This window comes from Podarcis liolepis (assembly GCF_965112155.1).
Source record: "Podarcis liolepis genome assembly, chromosome: 15".
Lineage (NCBI taxonomy): Eukaryota > Metazoa > Chordata > Lepidosauria > Squamata > Lacertidae > Podarcis > Podarcis liolepis.
In genome coordinates, this window is record NC_139566.1 from 15,301,631 (window position 1) to 15,327,609 (window position 25,979).

At 48.3% G+C, this 25,979-nt stretch overlaps 1 protein-coding gene and 1 long non-coding RNA gene across 2 annotated transcripts; one reads left to right on the forward strand and one right to left on the reverse strand.

Moving 5' to 3' along the window:
- Positions 1-1,926: 1,926 nt before the first annotated feature.
- On the reverse strand, positions 1,927-6,495 carry LOC310694686. The gene is made up of 2 exons (XR_014519783.1): positions 6,356-6,495; positions 1,927-4,362 (listed from the first exon to the last, which is right to left on the reverse strand). It is a non-coding gene; the product is annotated as an uncharacterized lncRNA (long non-coding RNA).
- A 51-nt stretch (positions 6,496-6,546) lies between these two features.
- Positions 6,547-24,401, forward strand: MUS81 (MUS81 structure-specific endonuclease subunit). Its single transcript, XM_083477938.1, has 16 exons — positions 6,547-6,793; positions 7,470-7,617; positions 8,575-8,696; positions 11,653-11,751; positions 12,013-12,093; positions 13,402-13,490; positions 14,269-14,445; positions 15,289-15,393; positions 16,549-16,676; positions 18,110-18,222; positions 18,684-18,800; positions 19,686-19,781; positions 21,199-21,321; positions 22,051-22,154; positions 23,347-23,430; positions 23,780-24,401. The coding sequence occupies exons 1-16, from the start codon at positions 6,680-6,682 to the stop codon at positions 23,844-23,846; spliced, it is 1,767 nt and encodes a 588-aa protein (XP_083334064.1). The 5' UTR covers positions 6,547-6,679; the 3' UTR covers positions 23,847-24,401.
- Positions 24,402-25,979: the final 1,578 nt, after the last annotated feature.

Genomic DNA, 25,979 nt, shown 5'->3' on the forward strand with positions numbered 1-25,979 from the left:
GTGGACCCAGAGTTTTAGATTGGTGGGATTTTATTTTGTATGAGAACATTAAAAAGGAGGATCACTACATTCCAGCCCAATACAAAAATGGTAGGTGGTGGTTGTTTTTTGGAGGGCGGAGGTTAAGGACTAAAGTATGACAATTAGTTTTTTATACAGTGGTACCCCGCAAGATGAACGCCTCGCAAGACGGAAAACCCGCTAGACGAAAGGGTTTTCCATTTTGGAGGCGCTTCGCAAAACGAATTTCCCTATGGGCTTGCTTCGCAAGACGACAGCCCATAGGGAAATCTCTGGGACAGCGGGGAAGCGCAGCGTGTCTTCCCCACTGTCCTCGGACCTCCTCCCCCTGCCCGGCATCGGAACGAACCTCCGATGCCGGGCGGGGGGGGGGACGCCTCCTCCCCCCGCCCGGCATCGGAACGAAGCTCCGATGCCGGGCGGGGGGGGGGGAACGCCTCCTCCCGCCGCCCAGCTTCGGATGGCTTTCCTGAAGACTTGGGGTGGGAGGAGGGTTTTCCTTCCCACCGCCAACATTCAGAATGCTGTTCTGAATGTTGGCGGTGCGGAGGAAAAACCCTCCTCCCACGCAAGCCCCGGGAACAGAGGGAAAGCGCTGCGCGCCTTCCCCTCTGTTCCCGTACCTGTCCTGAAGGCTTGCGGTGGGGAGAAAATCCCTTCTCCGCACCGCCAGCCTGGCAAGCGGTTTCCCTAGGAACGCATTAATTGATTTTCAATGCATTCCTATGGGAAACCGTGCTTCGCAAGACGAAAAACTCGCAAGAAGAAAAAACTTGCGGAACCAATTAATTTCGTCTTGCGAGGCACCACTGTATAAAAATTGAACCTCTCCTCTCTCAATTTGTACACCTGTAATGACAGAAGACTTGGAATGTTTTACCATTTAATGTTGTTTTGTTCTTGTTACTTATCTGTGAAAATGCAGGAGTAATAATAGAAACCCCAAGTGTTTCACCACATGGGCGTAGCCAAGGGGGGCAGCTGCCTCCCCTAAACCAATAAAAGTACTTGAGGTTCTGCCCCCCCTAACAAAAGCCTGCCCCCCAACAAAATCCTAGCTATGCCCATGTTTCAGCATAGTGGGGAACAAGTTGAGATTGGGGGGGGGAGCAATCTGTGTGCCTGCTCTGATGGGCAACTTCATGCACCCCCCCCCCCCGCACTTCTGATGGTTCTTTCTTTTTAACCAGACTTCGATCAGACAGCCCTACAAACATTAAATTGAGGGACTGCCCTCTAAAATAGGGTACATGGCTACCCTAATTCCAATGGCTCTGAAGGTCTTTCCGTGCAGTGATGTCTAGATGGATTGGGAACTAAGATTTTTCCTCCCCTGTAAACTCCCCATTTTGGCCCCCTCCACCCTTTTACCATTTTGCCTGGCTAATCTGCAAGGATCTCCATCCATCCATCCGCCTGTCTACACAGCGGATAAATTTACAAGCTGACAAATTCCTGGAGTTCATATAGTGGCGGCAAAATTCCTGGCAATAGCAGATTAGACTGCAAAGCAGCTGGTGAGAAGATGGCTTGACCTTACGGTCTTGGAAATCAGCCTTCTGTGCTGGGCTGCGTGGCTTTGCAGCAGGAGGTAAGGAGTAGCTAAAATTTAGCTGCAAAATAAAGCTTCTGGGTCCAGAGGCAGTAAACCTAAAGTACTGGTTGCTAGGGGTCATGAAGGGGGAGAGTGGGTTATTGCCTAATTGCCTCAGAGTCACCTGGTTGGCTATTGTGGGGAAACACTATGATGTGAGGCTGTTAAAGGCAGCCTTGAAGAAGGGCTTGGATTAAAGTTTGCAATCTGACTTTGCAATCAGTTTCAAGGGCTTGGGCTTTTCGTGGACTCTTGTTTCTACAATTCATCCCTACTCCCTGGTGACATATGAACCTAACCAAATGCCATGCTGCGTCAAAAACCTTGCCTCTCTTTTATTTATTTAATTTTTTACATGCCCTTTGCCATAATGTCCCAGGACAGGTTACAATTATAAATAAAAATGAAACCATTGCAATAATCCCCCCGTCAGTCTTTTTCCCCTTTTACTAAACACAGCTCTAGCTTGGGTCCCCCCCCCCCATGTTTGATCCCTACTCAGCACTCACCAGTCACTGAAGCAGGCAGTGAAACAGAAGGTCAGCACCCTGCCCCCCACTGGTGGTGCATAATAGAGGTGGACCACGGGGAACCCAGCTCTGGGGCTTCTTTCAGAGCTGGAGCAATGGTGTCATCTGCTGGAGCACCAGGGTGACTGGTAGATGCTCCTTGTTTTGGCAAGTGAGGTGATAATGAGGCTTTCAAGTTTCAGAAGGAGGAGTTACTTAATTTATGTACCACTTCATATTTCAACATACACCCCCTTAGCAGTTTACAAATCTGAACAAAAAGGATTTTTCCGGTGTTTTAAAATTTGTCTAAAGTGAGACATAGCATTATCATTGAAAGTGTTAGTGGCACGACTTACAGCAGCTTTATCAGGGTGATATTTTTCAACAAAACTTTGCACTTCAACCCATTTTGCACACATTTCTTTGATCAGTGCAGTAGGAACACTGTCTCTTCTCTCCTCCTCCTCCTCCGAAGACAATTTCTCAGTTGTCGCCCGTTGCTGCTCCTTCAGAATGTTTTGAAGTTCTTCTGTGGTGAGTTCCGTCTTGTGGTCCTCCACTAACTCCTCAACATCATCACTACTCACTTCCAAGCCCATGGACTTTCCCAGAGACACAATCTCCTCAACAATAGGAGCATCCTCTTCAACATCCTCAAATACACATTCAGGGACAGCTTCTGGCCACAATGTCTTCCATGCTGACTTCATTGTTCTCTGAGACACATCCCTCCATGCTTTGTCTATAAGATGTAAGCAATGTAGGATATTGAAATTATTCTTCCAGAACTCTCTGAGGGTTAGCTCTGTGTCTGAGGTAACCTCAAAGCACCTTTGGAACAGTGCTCTGGTGTAAAGCTTCTTAAAATTAGGTATGACCTGCTGGTCCATGGGCTGGATGAGAGAAGTTGTGTTGGGGGGCAAAAACATTACATTGATAAAACTGAACTCTTCCACCAACTCTTCCTCCAACCCTGGAGGGTGAGCTGGAGCACTATCCATAACAAGCAGGCACTTCATTGGGAGATTTTTGTACTGGAGGTATTCTTTTACACTTGGCCCAAACACTTCATGAACCCACTCAATAAAAAACTGCCTGGTTACCCAAGCTTTGCTGTTTGCCCTCCACATCACAGGCAATTTGCTTTTTATGACATTGTTTTTCTTAAATACCCAGGGGTTCTCAGAATGGTAGACTAGCAAAGGCGTCACCTTAAAATCTCCACTTGCATTCCCACATAATAAAAGGGTTAGCCTGTCTTTCATGGGCTTGTGTCCTGGCAATGATTTCTCCTCCTTTGTTATGTAGGTATTCTTTGGCATTTTCTTCCAAAAGAGGCCTGTCTCATCACAGTTGAAAACTTGTTGGGGAAGGAAACCATCTGCCTCTACATAATCTTTAAATGCCAAAACAAATCGGTTGGCTTCTTCTTTGATGGCACTGGCAGCTTCACCAAGCCTCACCACACTGTGGATGCCACTTCTCCTCTTAAAATTATCAAACCACCCTCTGCTTGCCTTGAAAATATCACTCTCAGCACTTGTTCCAGGGGTGCTTTTGATGAGGTCAGCATGCAAATCTAAAGCTTTTTTACAAATCATGCTCTCAGAAATGCGGTCACCCGCCAACTGTTTTTCATTTATCCATATGAAAAGCAATTTTTCCACTTCTTCAATTGTCTGTGTTCTTTGTCTTGTAAGTGTTTTAACACCTCTTGCAACATTGGCTCCTTTAATGGCTTCTTTATTTTTTAAGATGCTAGAAACTGTAGATTTGGCAATACCAAACTGCTTTGCCAGATCACTTACACGGACACCACTTTCATGTTTGGAAATAATTTCCTTCTTCACCTCTATTGTTATTCTGTTAAGGATTTTCTTGGCTTTACAGCTTTTATCCATTTCTCACAGCACGGGGTGATTGGCAGAGGGCTCCTGAGATGAGATGAATACAGATTTATGCACTGGGTTCCACAGTCACAAAAACAAACTGGTTGCAAGAGAGCTCCTGAGATGAGCACAGATTGATTGCATACAGTCACCAAATAAGCCCAAATATCACCTCTGTGGTGCACGGGTGCCAACAGCTAGGCCTCAGGATCTTGCACTCAGCAGAAGCTGCGTGGCATGTTCGACTTCCGAGGTGTGTTCAAAAACCGAAGCATTTACTTCCAGGTTTACAGCTTTCGTAAACCGAAACATTCATCAATAGAAACATTCGAAAACCGAGGTCCCACTGTGTAAGAAACACAATACAATTTCCGCATTCAAAACCAAATACTGTACCAAATTATAAATCATGATTCCACATTCTAATTTAATTCAATAAATGTGCATGTAAGTGAAAGAACCAAGTACCACAAAAAAAAAATCTTATACAAAACATCCAAATGCAGAAGACCCTTCGGAAGCTGCAGGCAGACATGCAGGGTGTGTTAGAGCTATGACAAATTGCAGGCAGCTGACTTCACAGCACCTCTCTGTTGCTCACGCGGCTTGCCTCTTATTGAATTAGGTGTAACCACACCTTTAGCACATATAATGCCTCTGCCTGCCTGTTGATGAGCAATCTTCAAAGAACACAGGATGACTACACACCTGACAGAAGGAGCGGAAGGATGATTTCAGTCTTACTCCATCTACTCTCCCCAACCCCGTCTCATGAACCATGTGCCACCTTGGAGGTCCACTCCTTCAACAAATTTATTGTGCTAGCCAGAGGCCATGACAATCACCTTGGAGATTATATAGAGAGAATCTATTCTGAAACATAGGAAGCTGCCTTATACAGAATCAGACCCACTGGTCCATCTAACTATATTGACTGGCAGCAGCTCTCCAGGCAGGGCTCTCTGCCAGCCCTACCTGGAGATGCTGGGGATTGAGCCTCTGGGATCTCCTGAATGCAAAAATTGTGGTCAAACCACTGAGAAATGGCCCTTCCTGGTTCACAGATGTCTTTTTAAATTTGCAAAGCGGAGCAGTGCATATTAAGGTTCTCTTAATAAGGCAGCAATCTTAATCTGTGTTATGTAAACATGAAAAGGCACTTAGGAGCAGAGTAATAATTGGCAGCTTCAGCTATAAGAATCAAAGTAGCAGGTGATGGGAAAGAAAGATCCTTCTCTGGTGGAAACCCTGGAGAGCGGCTGCCAGTCAAAGCAGATGCCACTGGCCTAGACGGACAAATAATTTGCAGCTTCTTCCCTTTCATGGGAGGGACTGTAACTCGGTGACAAAGCATCAGCACTGCATGCAGACGGCATGCAGCATCTCCTGTTAGAAAGGGATTGAGCAGTTTAAATGTATCCCAGGTCCAAAGAGGGGAGAAGCAGCAGCTCATAGTAATCCATGGGAAAGCCTAATACCGTCTTCCTCAAACTCGGCCCTCCGGATGTTTTGAGACTACAATTCCCATCATCCCTGACCACTGGTCCTGCTAGCTAGGGATCATGGGAGTTTTAGGCCAAAAATATCTGGAGGGCCCAGTTTGAGGAAGCCTGGTCTAATATATCCACATAATTGTGACTGGGCGTTTAGAGTTGCTGCCAACTAATCTCTGTTCAGAGTAGATCCAATGTAACAAATTGGCCGAAGTGGGATCACGTTCATTATGATCAGAGCATCTACTCCAAGTAGGGCTAATGCTGGATACAACTCTTAGTGCGTCCACACACCCCAAAACAGATCGCAGCAAAGAGGGGTGCTTCTGCTCTACCTCTTTCCTTAAAAAAAAAGAAGTTTTTCAACATATTCATAAAGTAGCCCAGCTAATACAAACGCACGTGCATCTCATTATTTCCATGATTGCAGGTTGGAGACTGTAGTTGGGAGTGCCTTGCGACAGCCCTGCAGTGCACTGTCTTCTGAGTACTGCGGAATGGAGGCTTGCCTGAAGCCGAGAGAGTAGTTTGCAAGGGCCCTTCAAAATGCACTCCAGTAGTAATTGGCCCCAATGCAGGAAGGGCTGAGACTGAAACAGTACAGTAGCTTGCAACAACCCTGCAGTGTTGCCCGCTATGACACCCCTACTGCATAGCTGTCAACGTTTCCCTTTTTTAAAGGGAAATTCCCTTATTCCGAATAGGACTCCTCGCAAGAAAAGGGAAAAGTTGACAGCTATGCCCTATTGCAGGAGGGGCTTCACAGGTCTGCGATGCTTACTGGTGGGAGGCTCAGGTGGGTCTGGTTGGCTTTTGTGAGCAAAGGCGAGTCGTATTTCTTTTTACCTTCCCCAGAGCCAAATCCAGCGCTCAGTTGCCTACGGGAGACTCAACCTGCCCCACCGACTCGCGGGCAAAGCGGCTGTCATTTTAGATCTGCCCAGGCGCCTCTCTCACTTTCGCCTCTGGAGAGAAGGCTGGTTGAGAGCGGGAACGCGGAAGCGGCCGCTCTTCCCTTTTCATGCGTCTACGGTTCCGCCCGTCGGCCTCTAGGGGGCGAAGCGCGCGTGCGCAGTCGCTGCCTGGCAGGCCGCTCTGCCTTCCCCGCTTCATCTCCCCGTCGAGTTCCGGGTCAAAGAGAAAAGAGAAACTTTCCGGCGCCTTCGGAAGATGCCGAAGCCCACTCAGGGGGTCCCGAACCCCTTATTTACGCGCTGGCTCCAGGAGTGGCGCGACCAGGCCGCCGAGCGCGGGCGCCTCAGGAGCCAACGCGCCTATGAACGGGTAAGCCACGCCCTCTAGTGGCAGGCCACGCCCTCCGGGTGTTTTGCTCCGCCCATATCCCCCTTCGCGCTCGTTGGATTCCCCTCAGCACCCAATTTATAATGTAGTAATATAATGCTAACACATAATATTAAACTTCTTGGACTTTTCTCCCCAGCTGGCCATTAGGATAACTTGCATCTGAAATTGTTTGTTTCCTCCTCTCTCCCAATACATTTTCCTCTAGTGCTATGCCTTAAAATTATAAGCCTTCGGGCAGGGACCTATGAGTAAAGCTGCTATGGGAGCTCTGTTTTTGGCTGAACAAGCAGGATCGATAAACATGCATAAATGATGGGTAAGATCTTGACTTGGAGTCCACCCATGTTAGTTACTAATTTCAATATGTATCTTCTAAGTATCACTTACAAAGCAATCCTGTACATATACTGTATACTGAGAAATCTTACTCCCAAATAAAGTGAGTATCAGGTTGAAATTGAAGTCTGGATCCAGCCCTAAGTATCAGCAACTATGAACTGACCAAAGAGAATATGTATGGGTTAGTTCAAATTTCACAGAGTGGTTGTGGCTCCAGCCTGAACTGCTCTCCTTGTTAGTCAAAGCGAAGAGACAGGGGAAACCATGTGCACCTCTCCTTACTATCAAAACAATAAATCCTCTTCCTTGTGTTCAGGCGCTGAGCTCTCTCCGCAAATACCCACTCCCTTTGCGCAGCGGGCGCGAGGCTCGGATCCTCCAGTACTTTGGTGAGCACATCTGCCGCCAGCTAGACGAGCAGCTGGAGAGACACTGCCAAGCCCAGGATGGCACAGTGTTGACAGGTGAGTGGTGAGGCAGCCGTGTGAAGGTCCAGTGTGTGCTCGAGTCTGTTCCTTAAATAGAAAGTAAGGTTCCAGTCCTCATGGTACTGAATAAAGGACTGGTTTAAATAGAAACATAGGAGGCTGGTTTATACTGAGTCAGACTATCTGTCCATGTAGCACAGTATTGCTTGCCCACAGTGGTTTGCAAAAGCTCTCCAGAGTTTCATACAGTCCTACCTGAAGATGCCAGGGATTGACTCTGAGATTTTCTGTATGCAAAGAAAGTACCCTTCCACTGTGTTTTGGCTCTTCCCTCTGAAACAAGTAGAGTCTTCTCTTGCCACTTAAGTCATATTCAAGGAGGAGCCTGGTGAGTATCCCCTGGAAGGAAGTTCCACATTTACATGCTGGCAGAGTGAATGTTGTGCTTTGGGTAGCCGACTCCTGCACATCAGAGGGGTGGAACAAAAAGGAGGGTGTCAGGTGATGAGGGGAAATTCCAATGGATGCAGGCAGGCCTCACAGTGCAATCCTGTGCATGTCTGTGCAGAAGCCAGCCCCACACTTAACTCCCAGGTAGCTGCATATTGGATTGCTGTCTAAGGCTGTTTAGGGCTGATATGAACAGGCCAGCATGGGAATTGGCATCATCTAGGTTGGGCCTTGGGGATGTTCATTTATCACTAAAGCTGCACAGGTTTCTAGTCCTTATGGCTAGTCCTTGAAAACTGGTAGCATTTCATTAAACGAACAAAAGCTAAGCAGGATGTTGGCATTTGGAAAGCTTAGTCTTTTAATGCATTCACGGCTGCTTGCTCTTTTGCCCCCTCTCTCTTTCTCTGTCTCTCCCTCTGGGGGGGGGCAGGGGGAAGAGAGAAGTGCACATATGAGCAAATCTCCTTCATTGGTCTCAGCTGGAATTTCATTAGTCTCCACTAAACATCTATTAAACAGAGTTTATACTGTGAATTCCAGGTCTGCATGCCACAGCTTCTTCTCAGAAGGATCAAGCGGATGGTGAGCTGCTTGGCAGCAGAGCGCTCCAGCCTGCCCTCTGTGCCACAGAGCCAGATCAAAACAAAGGACAGTGCTTAAAGGTCCGTGTAAATATCTTGCCCTTACAAGCAATTGAACTATTAGTATGGCCATGTCTCAACTCTCTTTGCCTGAGCGAGTTCCTCCTAAATTCAAGAGGCAGCCCACTTCCCCTCTTTTCCTCTTCCCGTCTCTTGGAGTGGGGCTGAGTGGATTTAGGGTAGGGTGACGATGCTGTGATCTTTTCCCACGAATCGTCCCAGCCACTGCTGCGCTGGCAGATTACCCAAGTCTGCTCATCCATGCCTGTGCCAACCACTTAAAGGTGAGAATGCAACATGTGCATTATCATCAGAATGGGCTGCCAAACATTCATTGAATGATGGTGCAGGTCATAGACTAGAACAAGGGTTGGGGAACCTTTTCAAGCCTTCTCTCCTTGGCAACCAGCAGTGGGTGCTGCAGAGGCACAAGTGGGTGGCGCTAGAGTCAAAAGCGGGAGGACAAAGGGGCATCACTCCTAACCTTTGTACAGCAGGCTGCATTTCAGCCATGCAAAAGTTAGTGTTTTCTATATACTGTAAATACACCCACACTCTTCTCCATCCTCCACCAGGCAAGTAAGAGACATTGTTACAGTTTAAAGACACATTCCAGCCAAACTAAAGCACCCATGGTTCTGGTTTTAATTTACAAGGGGGTCCAGGATACCTTAAGGACCGCCTGATCCCTTCCTCATCATTGATGTCTTCAGTAGAGTCACTGTTAGTGCTTCCCCACCCCCCGCATGGCTTGGATGCCCACCTCAAATCCACCAGGAGCTGTGCATTCAGCATTGTGACTCAGATTTTGAGGACCTCCCTCCCATCTGAGATCAGGCAGGCCCCCTCTCTGCTGAATGTCCAGCACGTACTGAAGACATTTCAGCTGGGATTTTGACTGAATTCTGATTTACTTACTGTATTGGTGAGTTTCTTGCACACCCCTTAGATGCTGTCATAATTCAGCAGTACAGTATATAAATTTTCTAAATAGATAGATAAATAGGGTGTCGCTTAGGGAGAGGCTCAGAGGAACACATTTGGCTTCCAAGCCTGAGTTTCTCACTCCCTCTTGGGCTACAGCTTCATGGATGGATTAATACCCATTCTTGCTGTCAACCAGAAGAAGTAAAAATTCATCTATTCATCATTTGCTTGAACACTGGCCTGAAATGGAGTCCTGTGTAACTTGACAGCTTGCGTTGTGCAATTTATTATTATTTTTTATAAGATATTTATTTAAAAAATTTGGATATAAGAAAAAAATGAAAAATAAACATACAAAATAATAAACAATTAAAAACACACATTAATTTTCAACTTCCATACCCTTATTTCCTCCGACCTCCTCATACTTCCCTTCTTTGTATTCCAGTTCAATTTGTTAGTTCAGCAAATCCTTACCATTGCGTTGTGCAATTTAAACCACATGGTGCAAGCTTTAAAAGCTACTGCCTTCTGGTTCTTTCTGCTGTCCTGCCCCCCCCCCCCGCAAAAAAAGTTTGATTGCCACATTGCTATGCCGCACCTCTGAGAGGTGTGGCTGAGGATCATGTAGTGGCCACGCACAGCTGCCTTTCATATTTCCATGGGTCCTGGGGCAGGCAGCTTTCCCAGTGGATGGTGCCAAAAGCACATTTATCCATTTCGCTTCTTAGCCCGCCGGCCAAAATGCTCTCCTACAAAGCGCGCGCTCTGCTCCTCCCCGAATGGTCAAAGGCCTTGCAACAGAAAAGACCTTTCATCAAATTTTGAAAAGAGGCATTGTGGCTGGCAGGGAAGCCGTCAGGGAAGGTAGCCGGCCTGGTTTGCTCATGAAAACATGGAACAGTATTGGGTCAGTTCCCCCACCTCCCACCCCGATTTCCCACTTTTATCCCATAGAAGGGCATTGAGAACTAGCTATGAATCAGGAAGTCCCTGGTTTAACTCTTGCTTCTGTCACATGCTTACCAAGTCACTTTGGGCTAGTGATGGGGAACCTTTTTCAATGGAGAGCCGGGTTCCTTTCTGGTCCACCTGGCAGGGGGCACATGTTGGTGGTGGGTGGGGCCAGAGGCGAAAGTAGACGGAGCAACAAATAATTTTTACTTTTGTACAGAAGGCTAGTTTTTATACCCCCCCCCACACACATCTCCCTATCTTTTATCTAGGCAAGCGAGAAACATTATCAGAGTTCATTTTTTTTAAAAAGATATTTATTAAAGTTTCAGCATATTACAAAAATAAGAGAGAGAGAAAAAATGAAAATGAAAATACAAAGGAAAAACAGTTAAAAACAAATCAGTCTTTCCATATCTTATCTTTCATTTATTTGTTTCCCTGACCTCCTCACACCTCCCTTTTTTGTATTCCAGTTCAATTAGTTAATTCAGCAAATCCTTTCCCTCTTTGATTTTATCTTGATCTTTTATCTTAATATATTATAACTTTAGGTTATCACCTGTTAACAATCCATTTTTACACATTCCTTTATAATATTGCTGCTAAAAACCACTTAACTTTAATCCAGCACCATTCTAACATTCATTAATTTTGCAGTATTTCTGTAGATAATCTTTAAATTTCTTCCAATCTTCTTCCACCGACTCTCATCAGAGTTCAAGGCCACGTTCTGGCCAGGGGGGAAAACCTCAAAGCTTTCAGCTGAGCTGGGGAGGGGTGTGGCCTGGAGAGAGCCCTGAGGGCCAGAGAGACAGACCTGGAGTGTCACATTTGGCCTCCAAGCCTAGAGTCGTCCCCGTCCCCCCGCCTTAGGAAAGTCCCTCCCACTCAGCCTCGGTTCTTCCAACTAAGCTGTTGTGCTCGGGTCCTGTTTGCGGCCTTCCTATTGAGGCACCTGAATGACTACTGAGAACAGGATGCTGGGCTAGATGGGCCCCTTCTGGCCTGACCTAGCAGGGCTTTTCCTTGTGTTCATATGTTCTTAAGACTGGTGGAGTCCCAGAAGAAGACACACCTGGTTTTCCTTTTTCAGAAGAAGCAACCAGTATCACGCCAGCGTGGCCGGAGGTACTTCCCAGATCCCCGTTCTGGAGCCTTTGCCATTTTGGTGGCTCTGTACCAGGACAGTGTGGTAAGATAACAGCTGATGCAGAATACAGTAAGCTCAAAAACATCACATTTGGGGAGGGGGAGAACCTAGAGCCCACCTTTCCCAGAAGGCTTGTGGGGAAACCCCAGGTGCAGGATGAAGACCTGAACATTGGAGGATTGTGGGAGTGGCTTTTGTTTTGGAATCCTCTTTAAGAAGTCAGCAAAGGTGGGGCAGTGTTAAGAGGTGGGAATCCTGGGAGGAAATGTAAAATCTATCCTGCCTTTTTGACCCTTCTTCCAGAATCCTCTCTCCCGGGGTTTCCTGACAAAGCCGGAATTACAGAGAGCAGCTCAGCCGCTGTGTGAGAAATCTTTCTTTCTTGTGAGTTCCTGTATGATCTGTATTATTTTATTGGTACTGTTGTCACTTTGACTAGAACAAGAAACTTATATAGATTGATGAATTAAGAAAATCTTTGGATACCTCCAGACTCTTAACTGTTTTGCAGGAGAGATTCCAGTGTGTCCCAGAAGTTTATGTTTGTGCAATTGAAGTGGATTAGAACCCTTTGTCACCCTCGTACAACAATCCACTCTTTTAAGATTCAAAAGCTGACCTTTTGTGGTTAGAAAAGTGATGAGGAAATGCATGGGAAAATGGGGGAGGGATGAACGGCTAATGGGAAGACCTATAAAACCCTGCAAGCAAATGACCGTATTTTTCGCTCTATAAGACGCACCTGACCATAAGACGCACCTAGTTCTAGAGGAGGAGAACAAGAAAAAAAATGTTCTCTCCCTCTCTGCTCAGCACCTCTCCAGCAAAGCGGGAGGAGAAATGGAAGGGGCTCCGTTTCTCCTGCCGCTTCGCTGAAGGGGCGCTGTGCAGCTTTCCCTCTCTGCGCAGCGTCCCTTCAGCAAAGTGGCAGGAGAAGCGGAGCCCCTTCCATTTCTCCTCCTGCTTGGCTGAAGGGGCGCTGCGCAGAGAGGGAAAGCTGCGCAGCGGCTTTCCAGCGAAGCCAGGAAAGCAAGAGGGATCAATCCCTCTTGCTCTCCTGGCTTCAGCAAAAGCAACGCAAAGCTTCCTGAGCAGAGCGGGAGCACTCCCACTCTGCTCAGGAGGCTTCGGGAGGCTATCGCTGAAGCCAGGAGAGCAAGAGGGATCAGTGCACACCGATCCCTCTCACTCTCCTGGCTTCAGGGATAGCTGCGCAGCCTGCATTCTCTCCATAAGATGCACACACATTTCCCCTTACTTTTTAGGAGGGGAAAAGTGCGTCTTATACAGCGAAAAATATGGTAGGGCGAATGACCATTGCCATTTAACCTCTCCGCAAAGAGGTAGGAATGAGTTCTCAGTTATGACCGAACCTAGTTTAACACCATGTCAGTTTTACACAAGGAAATCGGAATGAATGCACAATAAACAGGCCGTTTGGAGGAGCCCTATTGGAGTGATAATCTGGTTCTTAGTCTGCCTTATGACCCTGCACTCGCAATAATGCGGATACCAGTTTGCAAGAAATGTTAGAATACATTTTTTAAAAAAATCAGCAAAACACTTCAAAGGCATCAGGATCCCTCCAACCTTGTGGGTTGGTGGGAAGAAGGGGAAAGTTCTGCTGCAGCAGGACATTTTCTCTCCTGAGATTATGTATATTGTTGTTGCTGCTTCTGCTTCCCCCAACAGGCTGATCCTGGGAGTAAGAACACTGCCTGGTCTGCAATCAGCACTCTGCTTCGCAAGGAGTTGGTCCTCAAGACCAATATCCCAGCCAGGTAAGGATGTTGCACCAGCTACCTGGGAGGTAAGGGAGAATCCATAGATAGCACATAGCTTGTATTGGAGTGAGGTGTGCAAGCTTTTAGCATGAGCCACACATTTGCTTACAGCAGGCATAGGCAAACTCAGCCCTCCAGATGTTTTGAGACTACAATTCCCATCATCCCTGACCACTGGTCCTGTTATCTAGGGATGATGGGAGTTGTAGTCCCAAAACATCTGAAGGGCCGAGTTTGCCTATGCCTGGCTTACAGGCTCCGATCCAACTGTATGAAGTGCTCAAAAGTTTTAAGAGAAGAGAAAGACGAAAGTGGAGGATCTTTGGGTCCCAGAAGGGATGGCATCTTTCACACAAAAACACACACAGAGAGAGAAATGGGCAGGGACCCTGCTGCCTACATGCCCCATCAGTGGAAAGCCCTGCTTTGTTCTGTGGTGTCAGCCGTTGTCTCTGACCAAAAGGATAACAGAGACATCACCTGTCTGATATGCATTGGGAAGGGGTTCCAGGCAGGAGGTGCTGCCACACTCAAGGCCCGATTCCTGCATTGTGGGGAACAAACCTCCTCATCAGAGGGGACCTGCAGGAGGCTTTCTCCTGCGCAGCCCAATGATCTGTCAAGTATAGAGCGGGTGGGACCATCTTTAGCATGAACCTGCCTAGTGAAAGCTGAAGCGCAGCAGCCTTTTAACTCTGGAAACATCAACCAGATGGGAGAGAGGCTGGGAGGCTGGGTGGAGGCCATTTTGACTCACCCTCCTCTGCTCCGGCAGATACTCTCTGACAGACGCAGGGCTCACCTTAGCCCGGGAACTGGCAGCTTTGAATGAGCCAAAGGACAAGGACTCCAACTCGCTGGCAGCTGAGGCAGCTGATGCTGGAGACCCCTTGCTGCTTTTGGAGGGAGATGATGAAAGTGAGCAATCTTCGGACAGGGATGCCTCGCCCAGGTAAGTAGCCTCCTTCCTGAGCAGCTACTTTTCTGCTCTTGGGGAGGGGAGTAGCAGAGGCAGTGAAGCTGCCCCAGGTGAGGCTTAGTGTGCAGGCTGTGCTCTGTCCTGGCCAAGCATGTTTGCTTTTGTTTCAAATTCTGCCCATGAGCTGTCTCTTGATTCCCAATCAGCACCACCGCCCCATACCCCAAAAATTTCGGGTGGTATGCCAGCCCTGTCCTCTGGCACACTTTGCTGGCAGCACATCCAAGGAACAAGGAAGGAAGGAAGGGAAAGGCAGAGACCTGTCTCTGTTATCAGGACCATGGAATCCACTCCCTGCTGGAGCAGCGCACAGCTCACTCCACCAGATAGGATCTTGCTGGGTTATATAATTCGTATTTTATGGTATCATCATCTGCTAGAAGGAACAAAATGTAAGCTGCTAAATATTGCACTTTTAATGCTTTGTTGTTTTAATTTTGTGAACCCACGTTAGGATGACTTGTTGATTTTGCTGTCAAAGGGTTTTTTTGCTGCTGTTTTGCTGGATTTGTTATATGGGTTTTTGTTACATTTTTAATTGTAATGTATTGGCGTATTTTGTTGTTGTTATACTTGTTATCTTTTAAAAAGCTCTTTTTGAACCTTTGGGAGCTGCCTTGGGGGCCTTTTCAGCTGAAGGGCAGCAAATAAACTCTACAAATAAAGTTCTGTAAGTTGCTAAGAGAATTTTTATGTAGGAAGCAATTAATACGTTGAAAGATAGATGATAGATAGATAGATAGATAGATAGATAGATAGATAGATAGATAACACAGGTTAAAATGTAATAACGAAATAAATTTGCTGGTTTTTCAGGTCAAGCTGCAGAGAGCCAAGGGCAGGGCTCTTAAAACCCCAGTTTTCTTTTCACCCTGGGAACTTTGATGTTATCCTCTGTGTGGATTTCATTGAGACCACGGGGTGAGTGGCAACCGCAGGAGTGAAGCACACACACACACACACACACACACACACACACACACACGAATGTGGGGACTCTGTTTCTGACATGTAGGGGATGGGGCACTCTCAAGAACACATATGTCTGGATTAATTTACCCAGAATAAATGCCCCTTTCCCAATTTGGTTCCAGTTTGGACATGTAAAAAACAGAGTAGCAGAGGAACCAGCCAAGAGTTTGCGTGACAGGAGTATGCTTTGACTGCCTAGCAGCAGGGGTGGGCATCCCCCAGCCCACTGGCAAAAATGGTCCAATCTGGCCTGTGAGGCTAATTTCCCCAAACCACGCCAATCTGTCAATCAGCCGTCACTCTTGTGGGCAGGTGGTGACAGCTAATGGGTGGGGTTTGATTCTGCATGGGCTTACATGCTTTGGTTCCCTTTCTGGTAACTGCCACCCACAGCCAAAGCAGCAAGATCTCCTCCCCGTCAGCTGATGGTCAGCGGGTTAAATCCTGCTCAGTCCCCTGCAGGAACCAGGGCTGAACTCTTTGTTCATCAGCTGATGAGTGAGAGATCAGTCCTGCTTGGTGCTGCTTCTTTGGCTACTCTTGCCCCCACTCCACCTCCCTAGGTCAACTTAGACAGGTGGGTAGGACCACCCACCTATCCATCATCTAGTGTCACCTGATGATTGGCAGGTGTGTGGTCCTGCCCACCTGTCAAAGTTGGCCCATGGGGGTGTTGGGAAATACAGATCTGGCTCGCTGGGCCTGCCAGGAAGCTTCTAGAAACCATGCAAGGTATAGGTGCCGATCAGAGGTTTCTGGTGCTGCAAAAGTGGATCTTAATAACCAGCAAATAACCAGCGTTTGACAGAGCAGATGAAGATGGTAGAAGCTGTCTCTTTGCCTATGTAGATCAGAAAATCATATTTTGGATAACAAATTACGTTTATCATTAGGACGAGATAAGCTTGTGTTACGTCCGTCAATTTTGTAGTGCCTTTGTGATAAAAACAATAAAATGTGGCTGTAATTTTTTTTAAAGGGAAGAGTTCAGTTGAAACCAGGATTATCATCTCAGGATAGCCACTTCTCTGATTTGTTGCTGTTCTTGGCAGTGTAAATGTGCTCTAAAGAGCTGCTCTCCGTCCCCCCCTATTTCCCCTTTAGTGGCCCCACGTCCCGGAAGCAAGATTTGGTGAGTGAGCTCCAGCGCCACAATGTTCCCTTCAGCATCCGGAAGCTTCACATCGGGGACTTCCTCTGGGTGGCCAGGGAGAGAGTCTTACCTGCAGCAGGTGAGTGTGGTGGGTGGTTTGGGCCATGCGATAGGAGGGTCCATTGGAAAAGCGTCTCAGGATTTTGCCTTCCCTCTGAACCTGCCACTTCACTGATAGCCCACATCAGTTTATCTATTTTTTTACATTTATGTGCCCCCTTTTTCCTCCAAGAAGCTCAAGCTGACGTACATGGTTCTCTCCCCTCCGCATATAACCCTGTGAGGTAGGTTAGCCTGAGAGGCAGTGACTCTCCCAGGGTCACCCAGGGAGGTTCGTGCCCTGGTGCCCTTGCTTCCCTGTGATGACTTTTTTAGGAAAACAGGGTCTGGTACCTTGAACACCTTTTCAATTACCTACAACTGCACCAAGGATGCAGGAAGGGGAGGAATTGCTCTGGTCCCCTTCCAACTCCATCCCTGTGACCATGTAGGCCTCTCAGCGCTCCCTCTGCAGTTCCACACCTCCTCTCAGGAGCTAAGGGGCAGGTGGTGAAAGGACAGAGGCAGGGAAGGGGGTGACAGCCTCTGATCATTACAATTCCACCTACCTACCCTTTCCTTCTACTGCCAGAGTCTAAGATGGGCATTAGCATAGGCGCCAATTCCTTGGCCAAACACGGTGCAGCATCAGTGACAGGCTCCTCCTGAGCATGAGAGTGGAGGAGCTGCAGCCATTGGTGCCGAGTGGCACTGGGCCAGGCCCTTGGTCCCCTCTCGACGATGTGTGCACGTGACGTCACAAGACATGTCATGTGACACTGGGGCCCCCTCAGTCTCGGGCCCAAGCTGGAGCCTCTGGGCATTACCCATTTTGAAAAAGCTTTAAAGTCTAGAAAGTTGCCTTTCATTGAATCACAGAACCTGAGAGTCATCTCATCATCCAACCCCCCCCCCCCCAGCAAGATGAGCTTGAGTAACTCAGCCAATGCTTCGGGAAAAGGCTGTGGCTCGGGGGCAGAGGATCTTCCTTGCTTGCAGGGGGTCCCACATTCCCTTTGCACCATTCTTCAAGTAGGGAGCCTGAAGTCCTGGAGAGCCCTGTATTCCTCTGGTGGCTGGCGTTGCTGGCTGATTGGCGCTGTGGGAGGAGGCTCTGGTTGTATCTCTCCCTACCAGGCAGAGGGCCTTCTCGGTAGTGGTGCCCTCCCTGTGGAACGCCCTCCCACCAGATGTCAAAGAGAACAACAACTACCAGACTTTTAGAAGACATCTGAAGGCAGCCCTGTTTAGGGAAGCTTTTAATGTTTGATGTATCACAGTATTTTAATATTCTTTTGGAAGCCGCCCAGAGTGGCTGGGGAAACCCAGCCAGATGGGCGGGGTATAAATAATAAATTATTATTATTATTATTATTATTATTATTATTATTATTATCCCTTGGTTCACCAGGTTGAGGCTAAATCGACGTTCTTTTAAACAGTCGCCATCCTCCCCCTTCTTTTGTTTTCCAGGACAGCCACAGCCACCTGCCGCTCGGGAGCTGGTGCTGGACTACGTGGTAGAACGGAAACGGATGCCGGACCTGTGCAGCAGCATCATTGACGGCCGCTTTCGTGAGCAGAAGGTGCTGCGCTGTGTCTGGGTGGGGAGAGTAGTCGCCTGGAGCCCCGTGAAGGGAAGGGACTGGGATCAGGCAGTCTGATGCAATGGTCGTGGCTCAGGGACCGCGATATGAGCCACAGGCAGTAGCTGCCCCATCACAGCTGAAGGAATAGTCCTGCTTGCCTTCTCTGCTCCACAGCCTGATGGAACGGCCATTGCTCAGTGGCACTTAGGGAGGAGGAGAGCCCAAGGGAGCTGGTTGCTCAGCAGAGCAAGAGGGAGATGTCCTGCTTCCCTTCCCTCCCCCTCTGCCACTCTGCAACATTTCAGAAAGTGATTGCACTAGATGAGAGTTCCTCTGAGCATGTGTCGAGAGCCCTGGAAAGCAGTCGTTTTGTGTGTGAGAGAGAGAGCTCTGAAGGCTTCTCCACGCCCACACCTGCAGCACCCCCAGCTCATAACTAACTGCTCACTTCTTCCTAGTTCCGTCTGCGGCAATGTGGCATTTCTCACCCCATCTACCTGGTGGAAGAATCGGGCTCCGCACAACACCTCAGCTTGCCTGAAAAGACTCTCCAGCAAGCGATGACCAACACCCAGGTAGGGGCTCCCCAGGAGAGTCGGTACTTCAGTCTACCTAGCTGTGTTACCTCAAGCCCAGGTAGGGCTGCCGCTGTGCATGCTTCCCCCAGGCTCTGCCAGCACTCAGCCACCCTGGATCCTGCCTCCATCCCTAACTTGTCCCCTGCCATGGCAACCACTTCAGGGTTGCATATTTGGGGGGTTAGGGAAGGCTTTAGCTGCCTGCACCTGGGAAGGGGACTGGCAGCTTCCAGCAGCCGTGATAACCATCGTCTTTCCAATATGGTTTAACAGAAAGCAGAGAGGATGGACCAAATGTCTCAAATAACCCTTTTCTAATGTTACTGGCCAGGACGTGGGTAGCACTGTGATCTAAACCACTGAGCCTAGGGCTTGCCAATCAGAAGGTCAGCAGTTCGAATCCCCGTGACGGGGTGAGCTCCCGTTGCTCGATCCCTGCTCCTGCCAACCTAGCAGTGCGAAAGTGCAAGGCAAAGTGCAAGTAGATAAATAGGTACCGCTCCAGCGGGAAGGTAAACGGCGTTTCCATGAGCTGCTCTGATTCGCTTAGTCATGCTGGCCACATGACCCGGAAGCTGTAGGCCGGCTCCCTCAGCAAATAAAGCGAGATGAGCGCTGCAACCCCAGAGTCTTCTGTGACTGGACTTAACTGTCAGGGGTCCTTTACCTTTACCTTTAATGTAATTGGCAGATGGAAAACCAGAAGTTTTCTAACATTTCTTACCCCTTTGTTATTTCCCCCCTCTTCTTTCCTTTTTTGCTTTCTTTCTTGTCTTTTCAATTCTCTCTGTTATAGATACTATTTTACTGGATTGTGAAAACAAATAAAAATTGATTTTTATTTTTATTTTATTTTTAAAAGATAACCGTTGTCTTTCCCAGGTGGTGGATGGCTTCTTTGTTAAACGCACTCGGGACCTACGGGAATCCGCAGTGTATTTGACCCTGATGACGCGTCAGCTGACCAGACTGTACGAGGTGAGTTTGGAGCGGGGTGAAATGGGGGGGGGGCGGGGCTGCTCACCCAGGAGAGTGGCACATTTAGTTTGTTTCTCTACTGTAACTGCCTGCCTCTTCTGTGTATTTTTATCCTTTGGTTTTAAAAGATTTGACTTAAGCTCTTGCCCTGCTTCTTTTCTCCCAAGATGTGCCAAGACTGGTTGGGAGTCACTTAGTGCTGTGTTCGCAGCACTCTGCATCTGCTCAGGAACACTTCCTATTACTGATTTAGTGTTGTGATTGGATCTTATTTATCCAGGCCTACGCCTAGCCTCCAGCATACAGATAATCGGGGCGCAATGTTAAATCAGCTAAGGTTATATTAATTGCTTTTAAATACCTTTCTGAATGGCAGTTAAAAACAACAACCTCCACTCAGTTAATGGTCAGATTTTTAAAAATGCAAGCGTTTGGAATCACACAGGTAGGTTGTACCTCTTTTGGGAGGGAGCATCGGCCTCCACATGTACTTGTGCATCACCAGGAAGCAAAGATGAGGCTGGTTTGTCCACCACCACCCCTTTTAGAATGATTGATCTGTTCTACAGAGATTCAGTTAACTGGTGAAACCTCGTCATATTAAGGTTTATTTCAAGGAAGGGTCATAGCTCAGTGGTCGAGCATCAGCTTTGCACACAGATGTCCCCAGGTTCAGTCTCCAGCATCTCTGGGTAGGGCTGGGAAAGGAAGACCCTGTCTGAAACCCTCATAGTTTATTGACAGAGGACATTATTTGCATGGAGAAGGTCCCAGGTTCAGTCCCTACAGCAGGACTACGAGAGAGCACCCTGCCTTAAACCCTGAAAATCCACTGCTGCTGGTGTAAACTTTGGGCCCCCAGATATTTTTTGGACTACAACTCCCATTATCCCTGATCACTGGGCCTGCTAGCCAGGGATGATGGGAGTTGTAAGTCCAAGGTTGGTGTAGGCAGGCTTTTCCAAACTTGGGTTGCCTGCTGTTTTTGGACTACAACTCCCATCATCCCTAGCTAGCAGGACCAGTGGTCAAGGATGATGGGAGCTGTAGTCCAAAAACAGCTGGAGGCCCAAGTTTGTAGACAACGTAGGGCTAAGAGGACCATTGATGCGACTCAGTAAAACAGAGATTTCTCTGTTCCTTTTAATCCAGCGACAACTTCAGCAGGCAAGCCCATTTAGCTGTCGCGTGAATGAAATAGAAGTTCTTTGCTTGCTTGAGCTTACTTGGGTTTTCCAGGACTGAAACAAATGTTTGGCGAGTTTATAATGAAAACGCTGGCCATCCATATGAGGGCGCTGGGAGGCAGGGAGAAGGAGGAAAAGGTGGTGCTGTGAGTCTGAAAGGGGAGAGTGGAGGAGAACAAGGTTGTGAGCCCTGTAGCTGCTAAGGACTGTTCCTCCTTTGTCTTCCCTAGGACAAAACCCTTCTGAGCTGTACCAAGGAGGAACTGGAGCAGGAGCGCCCTCTGCAGCCCAGCGCTGGCTCCTGCCGGCTTCTGACCTTTGCTGAGTTTAACGAAGGGGCCGTGAAGAACAAGGTAGTTTCTAATGTACTCCACATACTTCAATGATAGCTCAGTCGGCAGAGCATGAGACTCTTAATCTCAGGGCTGTGGGTTCGAGCCCCACGTTAGGGCAAAAGATTCCTGCACTGCAGGGGGTTGGACTAGATGATCCCCATGCCCCCTTCCAACTCTGCAATCCTGTGACTCCTCATGTGGTTAAAGGCCACTGCTGTGTCTCCCCCTCATCTTCTCTCCTCGCGGGTTTGATTTGCAAAGTTCTCTCTTGTTTGCACCGCCAACAGTCCTGAAAGGGTGCTTGCTATTCTTCCCTTTTCTCTCTTGCTTTCTTTCTTCTTTTAACCAGTGTGTGTGTGTAGAGCAAATTGAAGGTAGGGGCGCCTTTCTTGATCAGCCCAGACACTGAGGTCCAGCTCCAAGGACCTTCTGGCAGTTCCCTCTGAGAAGTGAGATTACAGGGAACCAGGCAGAGGGCCTTCTTGGTAGTGGCTTCCCATCAGATGTCAAGGAAATAAACTATCACCTGACTTTTAGAAAACATCTGAAGGCAGCCCTGTTTAGGGAAGTTTTAAATGTTTGATGTTTTATCGTGTTTTTAATATTCTGTTGGGAGCCGTCCAGAGTGGCTGGGGAAACCCAGCCAGATGGCTGGGGTATAAATAACAAAATTATTGTTACTACTACAACTACTACTACTACTACTATTACTATTATTATCAACTCTCTTACCCCTCCCTCTCCCAGGCCCAAACAGTGAGTGAGGTCTTTGCACGGCAACTCATGCAGATCAGCGGCATCAGTGGAGACAAGGCAGCTGCCATCCTGGAGAGACACAAAACACCAGCTAGGTGCGGAGACAGGTTATGAAAGACACAAGGTCATTGGCTGGTTGGGGTGGAGGAGGCTGTCCTCTACTGCATTGCCTAGCTCAGCATTTCCCAAACTTGGGTCCCCAGCTGGACTACAACTCCCATCATCCTCAGCTAGCAGGACCAGTGGTCAAGGATGGTGGGAATTGTAGTCTAAAAGCAGCCGGAGACCCAAGTTTGGGAAACCCTGGCCTAGCTTAATATAGAAACCTAGGAGCCCATCTGGGTCAGCCCAAAGACCCATCAAGCATCCTATTCTCACCAGATGCCCCAATGGGGAGCCCTAAAAAAAGGAGCTGAGCTCAACAGCACTCTTCTCACTTGTGTTTCCCAGGCTGCCTCAGATCCTGGAGGGTACAATATAGCCGCTACAACTCATAACTATTGATAGCCTTCTCCTCCTTGAAGCAGCCTACCACCTAATGCCATCCAAGGGGGTGGCCATCACTGCTTCTTGTGGGAGCCGGTTCCGCAGTTGAACTATGCACTGCGTAAAGAAAGCCTTTCTTTTGCCATTCCTGAATCTCCCACAACGCAGCTGGGCTGATCCCTAGTACAGTGGTACTTTGGGTTACAGACACTTCAGGTTACATGCGCTTCAGGTTACAGACTCTGCTAACCCAGAAATACTACCTCGGGTTAAGAACTTTGCTTCAGGATGAGAGCAGAAATTGTGCTCCAGCGGCGTGGCGGCAGCAGCAGGAGGCCCCATTAGCTAAAGTGGTGCTTCCGGTTAAGAACAGACCTCCAGAACGAATTAAGTTCTTAACCAGAGGTACCACTGTATTACAAGAGAGGCATTCCCTCTATCCATGCATACTTCTGTGTACCTCTTTCGTGTCCCCCCTCCCCCAGATTCAGGTGGCAGGGGTTGGGGAAGTACCTCTTACCTCCCGAGACCCTGGAAAGCTTCAGCCAATCAGAGTAGGACATAATAAGCCTGGCCTAGCACAAGGCAGGTTTCCTTGCTCTGAGCCAGGGCATACAAAGGCTGTTAGACTCCACCTCCCATCAGCCCCAGCCAACATGACCAGTCATGAGGGGTGGTGGGAGTTGTAGTCCAGCACCGTCCAGAGGCCCTCAAGTTCCCCATCCCTGCTGTAAGCCATCTGAATGGGTTTCGGTTTGCCATCCATGACCCCCTTCTCCCGCTTTCTCTCTTTCCCTTCAGCCTCCTGGCTGCTTACGCCTCTTGCCCAACGCCACAGTGCCAAGAGCAGCTGCTGAGCGATGTCAAATGCGGCAAACTGCAGAGGTGAGCAACAGAGCTGCATGTTTCCCCTCCCCTCCCCAGGCCTGGAGCTTCGGCGTGCAAAAGGCATCTTGTGCAAGAACCACACAGGATGTGGGTTTGGGAGCTCAGGCAACGGACAGAGATCTAGCAGAGAAGAGAGTCAGCAGCCTAGAACGGGTTTTTCACTGTGGGATTTTGGGAAACGAGGCCAGAAAAAGTACTGAGGGAGGGGTCGGTCGGTCCTAACCACACCCTGAGGGTCCAACCCTGTAGCCTGAACCTCGGAGAGCCCCGTTGCCTTGACAATTGTCCTGTTGTTGGCTCTCCTAACCTCTGTCCTTTTGCTCTCTTCCTTCCTCTTTTGCTTCAGGAACTTGGGCCCTGCCTTGAGCAAGACTTTGGCTCAGTTGTACTGCACATCAGGACCTCTGCCTTGAATCAGTGGGAGGCTGTGGGTGCGCCTGCGTGCCAACGATTCACCAGCCAACGTGGAATACGCCTCCCCACTGCCACCAGAGTTAGAGGAAGGCCTGTTGTGTCATCACAGTTACCGTATTTCAGCAGCCAGCAGCTGTGGGAAGCTGGCCCCAGAGACACCCAGCACTGTTGCTCCTTGTAAAACACGGGTGCCAAGGAAAGGATGGGTTTGTCCTATTGCCTCATCACAGGGGCAGGGAACCCGAGGCTTTTTCATTCAGCAACATCTGGTGAGCTACAGGTTCACCACCCCTGCTCTAGCATTATGTGCCAGATGTTTACTAGCCCAAAATGCACTTCCTTGCCACAAACTTATGAGGGGTCCAGGTTGACTCTCTCGGTTACACCACCCACAAGACTGTTTGAGGAAGAGCACCCCGACTGGGTATTTTGGGCCCCTTTTGGCTGCTAAATTAGGGCCTGCCAAGTCTCATCCCTCTTGGTTTTTTCTTCCTTTTTTATTTTAAAAAAATCTGTCGATATTCTAATAAAATTGTAACATTTAGTTTTGCAAAGGCTCTTCTTATTATGTCTTCAACCCCTGAGGTGCCCAGAAAAGTACTTTTTGACACCGCACACCTTCTTACGGAATTAGAGAGGGACAGCTTTAAAAGGAAATTATAGGCAAATCCACAGCGACGGAGGGCAGGGCTGCAACCAGTTAGTAATTGCCGAGAAGCAGAGACCTGCTTAGGAACATTAGGAGAAGTTTCGTTATGGCAGGAACTCTTTGGAGAGTGGAACCAGACTGCTGTGCGCAGTGCTGGGCTCCTCCGGCTGGAGGTATGTAAGCAGAGCCTGGCAGGATTGAGTTGCACCCTGTATTGCGGGTCATGTGCTGAACACTGGGTTGGGGCTGTATGGTCTCTGCGGTGCCTTCCAACTCCAAAATCCCATGATGAACCTATCATACCTAAGGCTGCGTATGCACCAACATGGCTTTCCCCCAAAGAATCATGGGAACTGTTGTCTAAAGGTGCTGGGAATTTCAGCTTTGTAAACTCGCAGGATCCTTTGGGGAAGGCCGTGTGCTTTAAATATGTGGTGTGTATGCAGACTAAACGGAACCTCAGATGCTAGAAGCATTAAACCTTTTGTCGTTGGAAGTGGGATTTGGTCTTAAGGACTCTTCTTAATTTGTTTCAAGACATGGGCGGGCTCTTGTTTTTTGCCGTAGGTGAGTAAATTGGAAGCAACTGAAAAGGTTTTAAAAGATATGCTGGGCAAATATTTAAAATGCTCATCCACCCCCCCTCCCCCAAAATGCCCTGAAAGTGTTCTGTGTGGAAATTAATGGGAGAAAACGGGAAAGGAAGCAGTCTCCAGTATTTCCCCTCAGCACAATCATTGGAAGAATTTGTAATATTTAAATACAAATATTATGATTTCCCCTCCCTTCCAAACTTCAGAGTCAGAAACAGTCCATTTTTAGACTGCCTGTTCTAATTAAACACAGGGGAGAGGAAATATATGCGTGTTTTTTGCAGTCTTTGGGTGAATTACCAAGTTGTGCCCAGTGGCTGGTTTTGCCTGCCTGATAGGAGGAGCAACGTGTCCTGTGCTGCTTTTTTGGGGGGAGACAGCCATTTGGTTTTAAGAAATTCAGCCTCTGAGGCTGCAGTTTGAAGCAGAAGACCAGCATGGGGCAGGGGGGAGGTGCTTCGTCTTTTCTTCTTGTGCCATTTCCCCACTGAAAACTGCCCCAGCTTCTTTGTGCCCCCCTATGCCTGCTGGGAAGAGCAGGGAAGAGTTTGGATTTGATATCCCGCCTTTCACTCCCCTTCAGGAGTCTCAAAGCGGCTAACATTCTCCTTTCCCTTCCTCCCCCACAACAAACACTCTGTGAGGTGAGTGGGGCTGAGAGACTTCACAGAAGTGTGACTGGCCCAAGGTCACCCAGCAGCTGCATGTGGAGGAGCGGAGACACGAACCCGGTTTCCCAGATTACGTGACTACCGCTCTTAACCACTACACCACACTGGCTCTCAATTCCGATGAAGCTGAATATGCTGGAGGATTCAGGAAAGACAAACGAAAGCCCTTCTTTCTGCAGGGCATAGTTTCGACCATAGAATATGCTCCCACAGTATCAG

What these genes read in the sequence shown, in the direction of transcription:
- MUS81 (XM_083477938.1), top strand. Translation starts at nt 6,680, where the DNA reads ATGCCGAAGCCCACTCAGGGGGTCCCGAACCCCTTATTTACGCGCTGG. An exon ending in GAGAGTCTTACCTGCAGCAG is followed by an intron (nt 16,677 to 18,109) that starts GTGAGTGTGGTG and finishes TTTGTTTTCCAG; the next exon opens with GACAGCCACAGCCACCTGCC. An exon ending in AGCTGACCAGACTGTACGAG is followed by an intron (nt 19,782 to 21,198) that starts GTGAGTTTGGAG and finishes TGTCTTCCCTAG; the next exon opens with GACAAAACCCTTCTGAGCTG.